This window comes from Heloderma suspectum, chromosome 2, assembly GCF_057233095.1.
Source record: "Heloderma suspectum isolate Gila_16-S chromosome 2, 16-S_ref, whole genome shotgun sequence".
Taxonomy (NCBI): domain Eukaryota; kingdom Metazoa; phylum Chordata; class Lepidosauria; order Squamata; family Helodermatidae; genus Heloderma; species Heloderma suspectum.
This window is the reverse complement of record NC_139459.1, coordinates 283,868,118-283,886,768: the sequence shown is the minus strand read 5'-3', so window position 1 is coordinate 283,886,768 and position 18,651 is coordinate 283,868,118. Positions and strand designations below refer to the sequence as shown.

The following is an 18,651-nucleotide window of genomic DNA, read 5'->3' as shown; positions in this document are numbered from 1 at the left end:
GTTCCTTCTCCCCACCATTCTTTTTTTCTGCCATTGGCAGTAGCATGCTTTTTGGACACAGGTTTAGGGTTCTTTTCCCACCAGTCAGCACTAATTCACAGTAGTACTACTTCAAAATAGCACTGTTTCACTCTTTCACCACTGGGGCTCCCCTTTCCTTCTCCTCTGTTTATTTTTACTTTGCGCTATATTGCAGTAGCACTACTTTGCACTTGTGCTGTTTCACAATAGCACTGTTTCACCCTCTCACTACTCCATGGTGGTATGCTTTGGATATAGGCCACATGATGCTTTCTCCTGCAGCTCCCTTCTGAGCTATTTATTTTTCACTATGTCCTATTTTGCAGTAACGCTATTTTGCAGTAGCGCTGTTTCACTCTCTCACTACTTTGCAGTGGTGTGCTTTTGATAGAGGGTACTTCTCCGCTGTTTATTTTTACTTTGCACTATGCAGCGTGCAGCTTCCTATCAATGTTACCATTCTAGAAGTGGTGCGGACTTATAAAGACAAATGGTGGATGTGAGGGGAGAGGTGTCGGGTAAAGTACAGGGATATAATTCATTCTTCCATTAAACTCCCCTGAGCAGGGGACCATAGACAGGGATGGGGAACAAGTCTCTCCCATTTGCTGAGCAGCAGCTACATGGTTGATGACGGTCAGTTCTACTTGCAGGACTCCGCCCATCCAACCCCAAAGTAAGGTGGTTTCAAGTGCAGTTTGACCTGTGAAAGTGGGTTTTTAGGTAGTGTATACTACGCTTTTCTTGCTTCGTGTGCTGCTGATGGACCAAAGCAATTTCATGAAAATCTGGATATAACCAGAAAGCGCTTCTCATACCATTTGCATGTAGATTGGGCCTAAATTAGGCAAACATGTTGTTTCCTTGCCTGCTTGCTTTGTTCTGCACTGATATACACAGAGACAGCTGAAGCCCCTTAGAGGCTTGACATGGAACATACACAACACACTTCCTGACTAATGGGTGTTTAGGAATGCAACGACAAGCTGCTAACTTTGTTGGCAATCTCAACAGAAAGGCCAAGGACCGAATGTGTCATGGAGACCAATCTATCCTCTCACCTCTAGAGGTGGTCCCTCCAGGACAGAGATGAGGCACATTGGTGGGGGCAGTGTGGGGAAGCTTGCACTGCTGCCGCCCATGCTGTATCTGTTCTGTGGATAAATAGAGGGCTTCAGCCTCCAGTGTTGTCAATCCAGCACCTTTCATCAGCACTAAATTAAAAAGAATATAAATAAATATAAAAGGATTGAGGCATATTGGCAGAGCCAGGCATGTGAATTTTACACAGCACCTTGCTTTAGCGCCAATGCTTTTCAATCTCTCATTTTTGTACTATAGAACTTATTAAAGTGAAAAAATATATATATAAGTGAACAAAAAACATGCTATTTTCAATACCATGAGGCTTACTTTCTGTTAAGCAATTTCATCCCAGGTGGAAGTTTCACAATAATTATATTAATACTTTGCACATAGTGAAGATTTGGGATTTTCTTTCTAACTTAATATTCATGGAATTTCACACTGTTTCTCAGTTAACTTGAGAAAATGTCCAAGAATAAACAATCATATTTTGAAACTTATCAGAAACTATAAGAATAAAAACATAAGTAAATATAGCAGTGCTTGATCAAACACACTTTTAAAATGATTTTTTTGCCATTTCATATTTTGTGAGTTATCTAATTATTGTCAATGGGAAGTGCTGTTTTGCATATTGACTGGCTGTCCTTTAAAATAATTACCTCATTGGTCTCTACGCATCAATGGATGTAGGAAAAGCTACTGGGAAGTTAAATGACAGCTCAGAAAGATGGACATCTCATGGCTGTGAAATGTTACAAGCACCAGCATACCATACTATCTCTTCCCAAAGTGCATAGACTTCATAGACTGATACAATTAACTGATACAATTGATCCTAAAGTAATATATTCACATCCCCATTTTTCCCTATGGGTCACATCCCCATTTTTCCTCCTTTATCACATTTACTCTGCTTTGATCACAACTGCTTTCCCACAACTCTTTATAATTAGTAGAACTACTTCTACTTATATACAGTGATCTTCACCTCAGTCCACCTGATATACGACAAAATGCTACATATACCACATGACAAAAGACAAAAGTAACCTTTATTGGATCAAGCAAAGAGACATTGACCTAGAAGGGAGAAAGCTCTTATTATCGACTAAGTAGGAAATTCGCTTATTACTTAATGGCAGAGCTGCTTGCCTGCAACTATAGTTTTCTGAGTGTACGTTGTGCAGTCTGCACATGTACACTTCCAAGTGTTATGACCTTCAACAGTGTTTGCTTTCCTCTGTCCCTGTCTAGCAAGAAGCTACAGTGCATATGCCAGAGGGAAGTGTCCTCTTGGAGAATCCACCCTCTCTATCACATCAAAAACAAAGGCAAGATATTCACGGAAGGCTCTTAGAGAACCATACTTAAGTATGCACAGATCTACAAATATGCGGAGTTCTTTGATTCTTTTTCCTCAAGTGCTATCTTTAGCAGGTAACACAGCTGTGGTGTAGATTCAGATCAAGCAGGAGATAGGTGGGAAGAGAAAGGAGCTGTTTAACCCTTTTCTTCCCAGACATCTGTCTGCTCAAAATGCCTCCCCAAATAAAGAATTAAAAGATACAGGTCCCACCGCCTTGGGGAGAAAATAAGCTTGGGGGAGGGCCAGGCTTGAGGGCCCAAGAGACTCAGAAGGGCCCATGCCTGCTGCAGAAAGCATTCCCTTCCTCCCCACTCATCCATGTGGCCAGCCTTGCTGGCAAAAGGAAACACCATGGCTGATCATGCAGGCCCTGTGGAGCCACATTACAAAAGAAACTGTTTTTTTTAACTTGCATTTTGAGTAGCAGTGATCTGAACCAATCAGATGCTGCCTTAAGGTGGGGTGGGAACTTGGCCAATGAAGGTATAGGAATGAGTTAAAAATCACCCTGTGCCCTCATTAGCCATATCCCCCCGCCCCAAGGTAGTGTTGGGTTGGTTCAGATCACTGCTGCTCAAAATGTAAGTAAAAACCATTTTTAAGATCGCACGTGGGGCCAGGCTTGGCCGACTGGGTGCAATGGTGCTTTGCCAGTGGTGCCAGCCATGTGAGGAGGAGGAGGTGCTGCCACTGTCACTGCCACCCCCTCATCAGGAAAAAAACTGGGATGAAGGGAGGCAGGCAGGCTTCGGTGGTTGTGACACATGGCAGGCAAGTGGGTGTGGGCGGGTGCTTTGGCTGGTGACTGGGGGCTCTGCCTGCTGACAGAGGGGGCAGGCGTGGTGCGTGGCAATGGCAGAGGCCCATCAGTGTGCCTGTACAGTTCCACATATGGCAGACTGATTAGCTGCCTTACTGTGAAGTGGGTATAGGAAGCTCTCAGTAATGAAGAACATCTGCTACTGTAGCATCTGATCTTGACTGCACTTCTGGTGTGCAGTGCTTCACAAATATTGTGTCAGATGACTAGGTCACTGAACATATAAAGCTGCCAGGCTGTCTTAGTGCTGTATAGCCATCAGTGCTGTCTGTTCTGGTGCCTATGAAACTGCTTTATAACAAGGCAGATCATTGTTCCATTTAGCCCGGTACCGTCTATTCTGACGGGCAGCTCTCCAGGGGTCTCAAGGCAGAGGAATTTTTTAGCCTTGCAACCTGACATTCATTTTTAATTGGAAATTCTATGGATTTAACCATGTACCTTCCAGCATGCAAAACATGTGTTTTATACTGAGGGTTTTTGGGGGGCCCTGCTACTAAAGATCTTTTAAGCTGTAGGTGAACCCAGGTCTTTCTGCATGCAAAGCAAGCTATGGTCCCTCCCAAAGTCTCACTGGTGCCATGGATATTTGGACTCTTGTGGAAGGGCCTCACAAAGCCAGTGGACAGGGGAGTCTTGTTGTTTTGTAGCATACACAAACTGTCAATACAAGTCTATGTTTAGAGTCTCTAGACAAAAACTGGGCAACCAATCTTAGAAAGACCATTGCAGAAAAACAACCCCAAGTCTTGTGAAGAGAAAAAGCCACCAACTTAGTGTAGATACCTTTATAGAAAGGAAAGGCTGGATAATGAAAGGTATTTCAGATCTTTTTTTTCTCATGTTCACTTGTAATGCAGACAAAAAGGCTAATTTTGTACACCTTATTCCAAATCCTCAGCTTTCACAGTAGATACTCTCTCACCTCCTTTATCCTGATTTACTTTCTTTTGAGTCACGTCTGTTATTTACCTTTGTGCTCTGTGGTTGTTTTTTAGTACTGTCTCTCAGACTGTTTGCCTTAGAATGGAAACAAATTCATTCTTCTATTTGCATGGTGTAAGTGGATAGGATTAACATTGGGGGCACCCATTGGAAACACAATTAAATTGCCATAGAGTACAATCCTATGCAGATAGGCAGCTTTCTCCGAACCTGGAGGCGACCACCTATCCAATGCAGGGCAGGAGAAGCATGGAGAGGATCATTCCCTCCACATGTCTCCTGCCCTGCATTTTTGGCTAGACAGCCGATTTCAACTGTCTAGCTGCAGGACAGTGGAGTGGGCGGGGAGGCTGCCAGACGACACATTGGATGTGTTGTACCGGCATTTCTGCTCTCTCCACCCTGTTTTGGCCACTCTGTGCTCCTCTTGAGCGTGTGGCGCACAGGGCTTTTCCGCGCTGCCTGTGAGGCAGCGCAGAAGGGAGAGAAGGTCAGTTCCTGGAAAATAAGACCTCCTATGGCCATCTAGCCACTGACTAGCGGCCATAGGATTGCTCCCTCTGAAGACATTTTATACCACAGAATATGTTCTGAAAAGATGATACACCATTTAGGGACAGTCTAGAAGGCATTTTAGAAGAATTCATAACTGTAGTAATAAAGCTATTGCTTATTCCAAGCAAGGAAACACTTCAACAGTATCATTTAAAATATTAATGGGCAAATATCTCAGCCACTTGTAGAACCTTACATGACTCTATCTAAAGTGCCTCATTCTTACCTCGGGCACTAGGAGGTGCAGAATTAATCATCTGGGATGGTGCAGAATGGGTAGAGCTCAGGCTTGAGGTGGAAGGACTGGCCTGGGAAGAAGGCAAAACAGACGCTGGTGATTAGGTTCTCATATCTGGTGTTAAGGAGCACTGGATACAGATGACAGAAATTAGCAAGAGCAAGGATTGGGAAGGCCTAGGCTTTAGACATTTGTTTGCTTCATATCAGAAATTATTTGCGTAATTCATAGAATTTGTATCATAGTTTGCAAGCTACAATCACTAACTGAAAGCTGTTTTTCCACTCTACAAGAAGTTGCATTCCTGTAATATTATTCTTCAAATGATTATCTGTATAGTTGGGCATATAGGATTGCACACATTTGGGTCACAGCATGAAACCTTCAATCATCCGCACTTATGTAGAATCACACCCGATAAGGAGTCCTGCTCTGCCCATGCTTCTGGAGAAGCAGCGGATACATCTGCAGGCAATCAATGGAAGGTAAAAAGGGAAGAGAAATAGGCAGAAGGGGGAAGAGGAGAGGAGGAAGGATCTTGTAGCCACGGAAGCTGGATAAAATTCACCAGTTGCCTCAGCATACACAGACGACCTCGAAGGCCTTGCACAGGAGAAAAAAAGAATAGTAGTGCTTTTGTAGGTGAACTCCTGGTGAGAAGACCCGAAATGAAGTCGCTTGGAGAAGTCTGGAGCAGAGAGAAAGTGTCTCACCTAAGGAGTTGTAGGATTTTTTTCTGTCTAAACACGTATAGGTACTATGCTATTTCAGCAAATTCTACAGGTGCTCACTAGTCATGTACTGACTGAGGTCTTATTATCTTGAGTGATGCATATTCCTTGCAATTGACTCCTGGTGTATTACAACTGTACCTGCATGTGGTACACGTCCTCTGCAGTTTCTCCAACAGAACTGTCTGTTAAGATAACCAGATTTCCCGTTTCACTTGATGTATGGGAAGAAAGAGAAGACGACGAGTGTCGGACTGTACCCAGCATATTCAGCGGGCTATAGAGAACACAGAGTAAAAAGATCAAATAATATTTTTCTTACTCTTGTTTTAATCAGGAAATTTTCACTTTTAAAAATGCAGAATAATTGCATTCCATTCACTGGAAGCTGCAGTTCTAGTACTTCAAAACATCTCATTATAACAGACTAGTATTTCTGTGTTTCTATATTTTCAGTTTCACGGAAAAATCACTACATTACACAAAGACATAGAGCATTTCTAGACAAGGCTTCTATTGTGCGCTTGCCATTCCTCACTCACAGTAGTTTGCGGGTGCTTTAGATGATGTCGTACTCCTCCAGGGCCTCTCCCATGCTTTCCAAGCATTATCATGGGGCTGTTTTTACTGGGGAAAATCTGGCATTTTGGGGAATGGTGGAATGAAATGCTAGTGTAATTGTGCAATTATGCTATCCCACAGCACCACCTAGAGGTTATGTAGCAGAATGTACAGAAAAGCAGAAAATAACCCCCCCCCCCCAATGGTGTGTACATATCTGATCTTAATTCTGCAATGGAATCTGGAAGCAGAAGCAGCAGTAAAATGGTGGGTTAAAAGCCTCGTCTAGAAACACCCATTCAAATTTTGCCCAGCTGGAGAACATGATAGGGTGCAATCCTATGCATGTTTAGTCAGAAAAAAGTCCTACAACTCCCAGCATTCCCCAGCCAGCCATGACTGGCTGGGGAATGCTGGGAGTTGAAGGACTTTCTTCTGTCTAAACAAGCATATGATTGCACCCTTAGTCACTTATCAAGAGCTGAAATGCTAGAATGTATTAAAAAGCCATTATTATTTTTCATGTCAAGAACTGAACTGTAAATAACTAAAGCTAAGTAACTATCACCATGTCTATCCTATATTTAAATATTTAAATAGGATATATTTAAATATTGCTTTGGTAAAATATGTATATTTATCCTGCTTTTCTAGTATGTGTTCAAAGTGGCTTACAACAACAGAGAAGGAAAAATAAAACTACAGTTAGATAAAATAAATAAAAACACAACATAATAAATACATGTAACATACAGTAAACATTGATCTATGATTTAAAGTCCTAAGAATGTAGGTTTTCATACCACTGGACTATCAGAGCCCATCACCCACACTAATTTCACTCTCTTGGATTCTGCAGATACTAGAAAAGTATCTGCATCTCTAGAGAGAATGAAGTACTCATCAACTGACATGTCTTGACCCATTTGTATTGTTGTGTGGAGCTATTTTTTCAATGCATAGTTTTGTATATGCATGGAAGGAGCAATCCTATGGCCACTAGACAGCAACTAGACGGCCATAGGATATGCTGTTTTCCGGGAACTGACCTCGGAGCCTGTGCTCTGAGGTCGGTTCCTGGAAAACTGACCTCCCCCCACTTCCACGCTGTCTTGGAGGCAGCGCGGAGAAGCCCTGTCCTCCATGCTCGGAAGAGGCGTGCAGAGCAGCTGAAAAGGGGCATAGCTGGGGGCGTTCCGGGGCGGGGAGAGCGGAACTGCGTCTATGACACATCCTATATGTCGTACATGCAGCCTCCTCTCCCGCTCGGCCCCCCCACGGCTAGAGAGCCGTAATAGGCTGTCTAGCAGAAAAAGCAAGACAGGGGAGGTGTGGAGGGAACGATCCCCTTGGGCTTCTCCTGCCTTGCTTTGGATAGGCAGTTGCCTCTGAGTTCGGAGGTGGCTGCCTATCTAGATAGGATTGCTCCCTAAAAGTATGATTGATATTGAATTATGCCCTAAAAGCCATTTGATAGTTTGCTTTAGAACTGTGTCTTATTATGAATCTGAGGGCTGGCTCCAGGTTATCAGTATCCTAGGCAAGAGACCAAACAGAGTCCTTCTCCACATGCAGAGCTGCCTCCTCATGATGGGCTGTTTTATTTTAAGTATTTATTATTAATTTTATTGTACATTCACCTTGGGCAGGGTGATTCTAAATTCTGAGAGCTTTAAAGGGTATATTTCTCAAAAAAAATTCTGATAATAGTACTACTGTTAGCAGTTTCTGTAACAGCAGTAATTACAGCCCAAAATTATATGAGAAATCAGTCGCAAAAAATAGGTAGAAGTTCGGCAAAATTTGGAAGATAATAAAAAAACAATAATTACCTGGATACAATAATTTGCATAAATACTTTTTCACATTTCCATATTTCCCATAATTGTTAGACAGGTTTCCTTTCCAATTTGAAGTGATAATGTAATTTTACGATTGGGTAAAGTGTGTATTATAGCTACTTGCTAACCACTGAAGTCAAGAATTGCTCTATTTTGCACGTCATGGTTCCTTCCTAAACCTATGGCTTGCTTTAACCTGGTATTCTTGTTGTTGTTTTGAGTTATCAGATACCAGTGATAAAAATGCACATAACAGACAAGAGTTAGCAGGCTACTTGGTGGTAGGGCAGGCAGTGCAGACTCCCATCATATTTGGCAACTGTGAGCATGGTCACTTTAAGAAAACCCAGCCTGAGCAATGCAAAGCTAAGGCAGGAAAAATGACAACTCAAATGATCCTGCCTAAAAACCCTTCATTTCTTCGGGTACTGTATGAAAGATTAAACGTAACAGCACCAATTCAGCAAAATTGCACATAACATAAGTAGAATCCCTGGGTCAGGTAAACGCTAATGCAAGCATATGCCTGCCCTGGAGTGATCTCCCCAGACATTATTAAATCCATTTGCAGGTCTGGTCATTTCCCAAGCACAATTTGGAATAACTTTTAAGTCTCAGCACTCCCTCGATTAGATTTCCCCACCAAAATCACCTTTTTGACATTCTAAATGACTCTGGTCAAGAGTATCCCCAACCTGCTCTTTTCCATCTGGAATGACTATTGATGAAACCTAAGACTCTTCCCTTAGCCTCTTTGTCATGTGAGACCTGACACACAATGACCCTGTTCGCATGATCACCATGGTGGCTTGTTTAAACTGTGGTGCATGCCAGGTGCTCTTTGTTTAATTACCTGCCCAGGCAGCATGGCTTGTTGGAGGGGGAAACAACCCTCAAATAACCCAACAACAGCCCACAGTTGTAGCCTCCTATTCTATACCCTCTTTCCTGTTTCCTATTGTTTAAGGGCTTCTTTACGCAGAGGCTTTTTATCCAGCAACTTTACTGGAGTTTCTGCTTCCAGAATCTTTGCAGGATTAAGATCGGCCCTTTACATGCACTTCTGCTCCCCGCCCCGGGGAGTTCCTTTATCTGCAAGTTCTATAGGTTTCATTATACAGCCACTAGATGGTTCTGTAGTATGAATACTCTTCTAGCGAAACTTCCTCTTTTCACTGAGAAATTCAACTCCTTATATTTAAATAGCTCATTATCCCCAATCTTTTTTTAAAAAACAACGGAATAAAGGTCAGAAAGCATGGGAGAGGCCCTGGAGCTTGATGACGTCATATAAAAGACTCGCAAACTTCCGTGAGTAACCAATCTCAATCGCAGGATAAAAGTGGCATGTAGAAAGGCTCATAGTGAGTTGCAACTTGGGATAATTTTAAACCAGATTTGCGTGGGAGCCCAGCCAATTTATGCAGCCTTCCCCTGTTCAACTTGCAGCAAGTTCTCCTTAGCTGGAGCTCTTCTCCTCCTGTCTCCTCATTGTTATAGTTTGTAGTTGTGACTGAGTAAAATTCATAAGAGTTTGCTCTCAGCTTTTTTTGATAATATAGTTATCAATAATGAGACAGGAATGGATTGTGCTCAAGATGCTGGAAATTAGAGTGAACGTGTATAATAGTTGTAGGTAACTCTGTCTTGACATCCTTTGTTACTGTAACTGTGCTCCAGACTAGTGTGATTGCACCACCTACTGTTAGGGAGAAGCCTCTGTGAAACCCCGTCTCTCCTTCCTGCTCTTGCGAGGGATTCTCTATCAGGGTACCTCCACTACTCGTATTTATCCATGTCTAACTCAGTGACACTATTAATAGCACTATTCTAAATAGAATGGTGACTTATTTCATGCCTCTATCCCATCTAAATAGAATGTACATTTTGAAAGAAAAAAAGAGGGACAAGTACCTGTGAAACAACTTTGAACTATGAAAAATGGTTAGTTTCAACTAAGAATTGGTGCTGTAACTACAAAAGGCTAGTGAAGTCAACCATTATGATCATAATCCTGTACCAAAACCTGTTAAACTACAGGTTAGTCTATAAATAATTAGGAACAATGAAATTTCAGAATACAAAGTCATTGTCCTCAAGTATTCTGCAAAGACTAATGCAAAACAACCACCCTTTTACAAAGATTTGTCCAAAAAATAATTCCAGGTAATGTAATTGGGCTTCATTATTCCTTTAACTGGGACTAATCCAGAAGTCTCCCTCAGCATCTGTACACAGCAGCTACTTGAGTTATTCCATTTTAGATTTCACTAGAAAAGGTAGATATAGAAAGACTTTCCTTATGTAGAGTAGACAAAATAAATACCTGTGGCGATGCACTAGTTTGATGCTCTCTGGACTCATAGGACTATGTGATACAAGCATACTGCTGCGTGGTGTGCTGATACCTGAGCAAGCTGGACTCAGTTTATCCAAAGTAGGCAATTCCTATAAAGGACATTAAATTCTAGTGTTTATTGGGGTGGACGAAAAGTATGTGCACTCTATGAAGCAGGACATTTCACAAAAGTATATTTGTAGTATTGCTTTTAAGAATGGTCCTTGTCTTCTCTGTGAAGGCAGACCATGAGTCCACAATTCCTCTATGTTTGGCAACTTTTCTGAGTTTGAGAAGCACCAAGATTTCATCTTGTTCCAGTATCAGTGGCCCCACATGAGCCACTGACAAGGAGGAGATATTTATCTGAGTTAAAATCCATTAAAAAATAAGAAATTATTCCCCCCACCCCCGCTTCTGAATCGATATTGCTTTTTCAGTGCTGAATTTCAAAGGACTTGGATAGGATGAAGAGGGAAAGATGATGCAGAGAAACCATTATTCTTCTACTTTCTGTTTTATATTTTGACAGAAACTAGAATGTAGTTTACCAGTTCCATTCACTATAAGTCATGCAAAAGAATATTACCACTGACACCATTGCTAGCACATTGATAATAATTAATAATATACAGACAAAATGCAAAATAATTCAATGTGAATAATTCCCAATTTAGGGAGATGCTAAATTCATGTAGATAGCCTGGATGCAGGCTTTTCCATTGGATGGATTTCTATTACTACAAAATGGATTCCCATTACTACATTATTTATCTTTCCTCTCACTGTGCATTCTGCCCTAAAATTAAAAGCACACATTTATTTATATTCTGTTTTATACATCATATTGGCTGAGTGTAGAACTACATATTATATAGCGTTCTGTGATTCTTTTTCGGGATTAAAACCCCCAAAACAGAATACACCTGCTAAGGCTGCAATATGAAGACAAAGACTAGCCCAGGGGAAGAGTGACTTCTCAGACCTTTCCCCTTGTGGCATTTTCCCACTGAAAATTACCTCCTTCAAGGATCTTTTCCCTAGATGCTAGTAGTTTCCTTGGAGGCTGGTCTTTCTCTTCAAATTGCAGCCTCTAATTGCTATATTCTGTTTTCAAAAATCCCTACAGTGAATCAGAGAATTACATGTAATGTGTAGTCCTACTCCTGAAAATTTGTCTTCTTTTGTTTCTTTCTAGAATGGTGGTGATGCATATTACATGAACGGGGCCTAAACAAAAGAAAAGCTGTCCATTTCCTCAGAATTTTTTTTAGATATCTGCTTTCTATTGTCTGAATAATTCATTAAGTGCATATTCAGCTTTTCTCCATTTCTATGTGTATGCCATCATTAGAAATTCAAAATACTGCTATGAAATGTTAAAAGAAGAAGAATGGTTATCAACTTACATGGTACAAACTAGATCGCATCATCTGGAACTGGTCAATCAGTTTCTTATGCAAGGGACGCATCTCTGGATGTACAAACTTCTCATGTACTGCCAGACCTACTCCTAGGATATGTACCTAATAAGAATAAAATCAAAGCCTATACAACTGGCTTTTTAAAAGGTACAAAATAATGATCTTTATACCACTCATTCACTGAAGGATAACAGTCTCTAAATATTTGTAGTTTAGTTTGCTAAATCATTCATGATTACTAAATCTGATTTCCAGATTGTATCAGGAAGCATTAGAGAGCATTTTCTTGGTAGCCTAGCAACCACCTATATGCTTCGTCGCGACTTCTTCCTGAAATAGGCCTTCTGGTAGCAAGGATGTGGCTATAAAGTGGTAGCAATTATGGATGGACAGAGAGGGAAGTCACAGACCTGAGTGAACAGTGTTTGGTAAGGTGATTGTTTAGTGTTTTTCAAAATTAATATAACTTACAGTTAAACTGAAAACAACACATCAGGAGAGTGAGAAGCATGTTTAAGGCAACAGTACATCAAAAACGATTCAGACAATACTTTACTTTAACTAAGTAATTTTCCCCCAAATAATAAAGGAGACAAGGATGGGCATGGGAAGCTTGGATTCTTGTTAACAAAGGAAATAAATGAAACCATTACAATTCTCCAGCTTGGATGTAACCAGAGCATGTGTCACTATGGTAAGGTCTGCTTCCTCCGGGCAGGTGGTGGACCAGCTGGAGCTGGTAAAAGGCACTCCTGGTTTCTGACATCAAGAGCATGGAGGGATACTTCCAGTGACGAGGATGGTGAAGAAATAAAGGACGGTACAGCGATATCTTGAGCCAGACGAAAATCAGACTTTCTTAGATATCAGACAATATTTCTAGAATATTCAGACAATATTTCTATTGTCTGAATAATTCATTAAGTGCATACTTTCAGCAAGAACACAATGTAGAGACAAAGGACCACCTTATCTTTGTGAAATACTAAAAATGGGGGGGCACATAGTTCCCACACAGAGAGTGCATAGTTCCCTCACTTGCCATGCTGAGTTAATGACCAGCAGGAATACCCCTTTAAGCATAAGGAGACACAAATTAGAGGTTGCAAAGAGTCCTGCAAGAACAACCAAAAGGGCCAACTCTGGAGGATGAGGTTTCCATGGGGGTATAAATTGAACAAACCTTTAAAGTTTATAATGGTGGGGTGTGAGAAAAATGACATGTTTCCCACAGGACCATAGATTGCCAAGCTGGCAGACAAGTAAAATTTCAAGGAAGAAAGCACCAACCCATCTGCATGTAGGGTGAGGAGAAAGTTGAACATCTGTTTCAAAGGGCAGGAGGTGGGGTCAACACTGTTTTGGGATGAAAAAGCTAAGAATGTGGACCACTTAACTGTGTAGGAGTGCCACATGGAAGGTTTCTACATGGCCTTTAGGTGGACTTGCAGAACATTTTTTTTAAACTTTCCAGAATTTTACACAAATTTAGTTGTAGAAAAAGTATGTAAAATAAAAAAACACCACTGGCCAAAAATGTGCATTTCCCCCATAGGCTAAAGCATGAAAATGTGCATGGGGGGGGGGGATTTGCACATTTTCACAAGTGTGAATTCGCACAAATGTGTTGGAGGCCTGCATTGGTACTTGCATGCCATGAAGTTGAGCTTGCATCTTCATGATCCATTGGAGAAGTGTGAACTTTTTGAATGGCCTTGCTTTGCACTGCCTCCATGGTCACTAAGTTTATCTCCAAGTGATGGAAGAGCAATGGGCAGTCCTCCACTTGCACCCTGTATAGCTTCTTCCGGTGCTTAGTCATAGAAGGAATGGCTTCTGTCATGAGTCCTTAGCTGCCTGTAATAATGTGGGTAGCATGGGGATGGCAACTGGGAGGGAAGTGTCCAACTGTACAAGTTGGAATACTGGGTCCTTAATTGGTGGTTGGTGTTGGTTAATTTCCAGCCCAAGGCAGGTAGCCATCCGAATGACTAAGTGTGCTCTGTTGGGAAGGAAGAGTCATGGTCCCCAACCAGTAGATCTGGGGAGAAGGTGATAGCTGAAGAGGAAGATGCTGAGTCAGATTCGAGAGAGTTGTGATCCAAAGAGCATACTAAGGAGGTCTCTGATGAGAGCACCAAAGCCGAGCCCACTGTCAAGGGAGGCTGAGGACTTGTAGTGGCCCACTAGCAGGTGGGGCAGGAGGTCGAAGGACCTGGCTGGATGATGAGAACCTATGCGAGATCGGTAAGAATGTTGGGGTGGGGAGTGACCACGGGATGTGTGGTGACTCCTACTTTGGGAGACTGAGAGTGACTGTGAGATGCAGGGCTTTGATGTGGTGAGAGTACCAATGTGGAGAGCTTGTAGATTTCTCCTTTTGAGGCTGAGCTGATGAGTTGGACAGGGGAAGGCAGGGAAAATATTTTCTTTATCTTCTTCAATACTGGAGTAGGTGGCAGTAAAGAAAAGAGAGTTGGCTGGCTCAACATTTCTGTTGTTGCCAGGTGAATTACAGCACCAAGAGCTGAGGATGAGCTCAGATGCTGTGGTATAGGCCCCGGGGGCAGTTACATAGGAGCAGATGAAGCCACTTTATGGACCTTTGACTTTTTCTACTGTTTCTCCTTTCTTGTAGGAGAGAGGCAAGTTGTTTCACCCTGGGCTTCTTGAGACTACCAGGTTGAGAGACTTGCCCAGTGTCAAGGGCAATGGTAACATTTGTCCATTCTGTGGAGGAGTACCAGCAGGAGTGAGTGGTGCAAAAGAGACGCTCAGATGGTACTAGGACCAAGACCATCAGGAACGACACAGCGGCCACTTCACAGGCACCGCCGTCAGGGGTGCCTCTGAGCATAGGCAGTGGCAGAGTAGCTCAGATTCCAAAGAGGAACTGCAAAACATGGGGGAGGAACTTTCCCAGACTCTTCCAGACAGGGAGAGATAGATTCCTCAGGTTTCAATAGTCCAGCTAGATGGAGAGGGCTTCTCTTCACACTCCCCTGTGAGAGATAGCAAACAGGGAGAGGTGGGGCGTGGACAGCCTGGATTCTTAGACGCCAGACGCAGATGCAGAGCCAACAGAGTGATGGAAGGGGCAGAGCTTAGGCAATCTGCCCAATTGGCCCGGTAGGAACAACTATGCGTAGAGACCTTACAAGATACAGGGAGATCCCCCCGCCCCTTAAGTTAGGATAGCCTGCCCACCTTTTCTCAAACGGTGGGCAACTTTCAACCTGGGTGGCTTCCCCTTGAACTCCCTGAAGGCTTTTCCTTTGTAGACTGCGAGTTACTGACAATCTGCATCTGTATGACCCATGGAAGTAAAGGATTAAAGAGCCGTGGATAGAAGCCTCTTGTCTGTGTTTTTGATTTGGCTTTTGAAGTTCAGCAGGGACAAAAGAGAACCCTGACAACTGCAGAGGATGAGGCTATACCCGTCTGAGAGAGGTTAGGATAGGGTGGAGACACCCCTCTGCCAAAGAAATAGGCCATTCCATGGGGATGGAGTGGCTTTGGATCTGCTGGCATATACACTTTCCATCCCACTGATTTAAAAGGCAGGGAGGTGGGGAGGAAGGCAAACCAACCAGAGGGAAAACAGCAGGAAACTGCTCCCTACACCTCCTGCCTCGGTTGCTTCTGTGCTGGCAGGGCTCTGGATGCTGCAGTGGTTCCCCTTCTGCTCCACGTTAGTATTGCTCTCCCCATTCAACTAACTTGGCCTGGATCCAATCCATTGTTTTGGATTTGCATGTTTGTTTCTGCTAGCGAAAAGAATTACAAAAGGCCAACACAACGTTAAGCTAGATAGTAATAGAAATATAGACATGATTAATATAATTAGATTTTATAGGCATTCTGTACAAACTAGAAGCAAATTGATTATGCCATTCCTGAAACCTAAAAAGTCTATGAAAGCACCAGAATCATGGTACTTCTATATTTTACATGAAAATCAGTTAATTGAGAATTCACCACCAGATACCTGCTCATGCATCAGTTCTTTCAGCTGTGTGATTTTTTCTCCATCTCCAGGATGAGTAGTTATATACTCTCTATCAAAAAAGGCCTAGGAAAGGAAAACAATGAAATATTTCTTAACTACTGTATGAAAGAAGATAGAAAAGACCCTAATAGTCTTGTTCCTGCAGGAAGAAACATGGAAAAACCATTTACTTAATTGCTTCTAGTATACTGGAACATAAGTACAGTTACAGCACCATATTTTAATTGCCTAGACAATTAATTTGCAGACCTGGGACCCACTTCTAGCCAAAATATGGGGCCCATTTAAAATATTTTACCATATATGGTCTTCTCCCTCCTTCCCTCAGTATATATGCCTGCTTTCTTTTTATATTAAAAAATACCCCTAAACAGAAAACAAAAAAATAGTGGTGATGCTGCTGGTGCAGTCCTCCTTAGGAACATGACTCAGTTGTGGGTTCAAACCCAATAGTTAAAGACCAGAAGCAATTCCTTCTTAGACAAAGCAAAGCAGCTGCTATTGAGTAGTGCTAGGCACTCCTTTGCAAGACCAAAGAAATAATACATTTTATCTAAACTCCTGTTATAGTGTTGGGCATATCACAGCACCTCTTTTGGAACATGTCTTGAATTTTTAAAATAGTTTTTGTTGTTTGTCTACCTTAAGAATCTGTGGGAAATGAGCAACTTCAGAAATTAATATAAAAGACGGGGAATGTTCCTTGGGATTCTCTGCAGGGCACAGATTACACAGAAATGTTAGCCAACACAATAATTTTATAGATGTACTTTTATCAATCTACATCTTTAACTAGGAACTGACCAACAAAACTAAAATAGATGTCCCTTTAAAGCTATGGCTGTGCTGGAAATTAGCGAAGCCAAAGACAATTCTTTTGCAATTGTCAACATCCTTCCCTTGGCAGGCATTTTAGAATATACATTCACCATTAACAAGGGAATTAGTTTCATTATGTGATTAGCAAATGGGATTTCTAAGGGAGCATTACATTAGCATCCTGCTCCACAACTATAACTTAAAATACCACTTTTTCTTTTTTTTTTAATACTTTTTATTCTATTTTTATCTTTATAAATGAAATAAACAGTACCTAATCAGTATCTACAGTGTCCCAACAATACAGTATTCTTAAGAGGACACAGCAATAACGAAAATGAGAAAAAAGAAAAGAAAACAGAAGACATAAGGAGAAGGAGAAGGAAGAAGAAAGCAAGAAAGAGAATGAAAAAATATTAAAAAGTTACTTTAAAAGATTAAATTTAAATTCCATTACACACAAACTTCAAATACCATTCTACTAAAAAGTTATACCTATAACACTGGCAATATTACAATTCAGCACAGCATAGATAATCAACCTTACATTTCAATATCATATCATCAGTCTGAAAGCAAGGAAGAAGGTCTACAATTCATTTCCAATAACCATATATTGCCCTTCAGTTAACATACAATAGTAGAGCTTAACAATTTAACCAGCTTAAAATATTACTAACCAATCTCATAATAATGATAGTAATAATAATAAAAAAGGAAGGAAATTAGAAAGGATAAATAATAATAACAAATCACTAATACATTTTATATTGTATCATGTTGTTGTTGTTGATTCGTTCAGTCGTGTCCAACTCTTCGTGACCCCATGGACCATAGCACGCCAGGCCATCCTGTCCTGCGCTCTCTCCCAGAGCGTGCTCAAGTCCATATTCATTGCATCAGTGACGCTATCTAGCCATCTCATCCTCTGCCGTCCCCTTCGCCTTTTGCCTTCAGTCTTTCCCAGCATCAGGGTCTTTTCCAGAGAGTTTTCTCTTCGCATTAGGTGGCCAAAATAGTTGAGCTTCAGCTTCAGTATCTGTCCTTCCAATGAGCAGTCAGGGTTGATTTCCTTTAGGATGGACTGATTTGACCTCCTTGCAGTCCAGGGGACTTGTAAGAGTCTTCTCCAGCACCACAGTTCAAAAGCATCAATTCTTCGGCGCTCAGCCTTCCTTACAGTCCAGTTCTCACAGCCATACATTACTACTGGGAAAACCATAGCTTTGATTAGACGGACCTTTGTCGGCAAGGTGATGTCTCTGCTTCTTACTATGCTGTCTAGGTTGGCCATAGCTTTCCTCCCAAGGAGCAAGCGTCTTTTAATTTCATGGCTGCAGTCACCGTCTGAGGTGATCCTGGAGCCCAAGAAAATAAAATCTGTCACTGCTTCCATTTCTTCCCCTTCTATATGCCAGGAAGTGATGGGGCCAGATGCCATGATCTTCGTTTTTTGAATGTTGAGTTTCAAACCAGTTTTTGCACTCTCCTCATTCACCCTCAACAAGAGGCTCTTGAGATCCTCTTCGCTTTCTGCCATTAGGGTGGTATCGTCTGCGTATCTGAGGTTGTTGATAATTCTCCCAGCAATCTTAATTCCGACCTGTGATTCATCCAACCCAGCGTTTCTCATGATGTACTGCATATAAGTTAAATAAGCAGGGCGACAATATGCAGCCTTGTCGTACTCCTTTCCCAATTTTGAACCAATCGGTTGTTCCATGTCTGGTTCTTACTGTTGCTTCTTGACCCTCATACAGGTTTCTCAGGAGACAGGTAAGGTGGTCTGGTACCCCCATCTCTTTCAGAATTTGCCACAGTTTGTTGTGATCCACACAATCAAAGGCTTTAGCGTAGTCAATGAAGCAGAAATAGACGTTTTTCTGGAATTCTC

The 18,651-nt window shown here is 41.8% G+C and overlaps 1 protein-coding gene across 1 annotated transcript in view; it reads right to left on the bottom strand.

Moving 5' to 3' along the window:
• DOCK3 (dedicator of cytokinesis 3) overlaps window positions 1-18,651 on the bottom strand; it is a 454,424-nt gene that overhangs the window by 36,696 nt on the left and 399,077 nt on the right. Inside the window, exons 46-51 of the mRNA XM_084829818.1 lie at window positions 15,918-16,001; window positions 11,915-12,031; window positions 10,494-10,615; window positions 5,907-6,042; window positions 5,023-5,104; window positions 1,083-1,235 (exon numbers count right to left, since the gene is read on the bottom strand). Of these exons, the coding sequence (XP_084685944.1) occupies window positions 1,083-1,235; window positions 5,023-5,104; window positions 5,907-6,042; window positions 10,494-10,615; window positions 11,915-12,031; window positions 15,918-16,001 (694 nt within the window). The remainder of the gene's footprint in view (window positions 1-1,082; window positions 1,236-5,022; window positions 5,105-5,906; window positions 6,043-10,493; window positions 10,616-11,914; window positions 12,032-15,917; window positions 16,002-18,651) is intronic.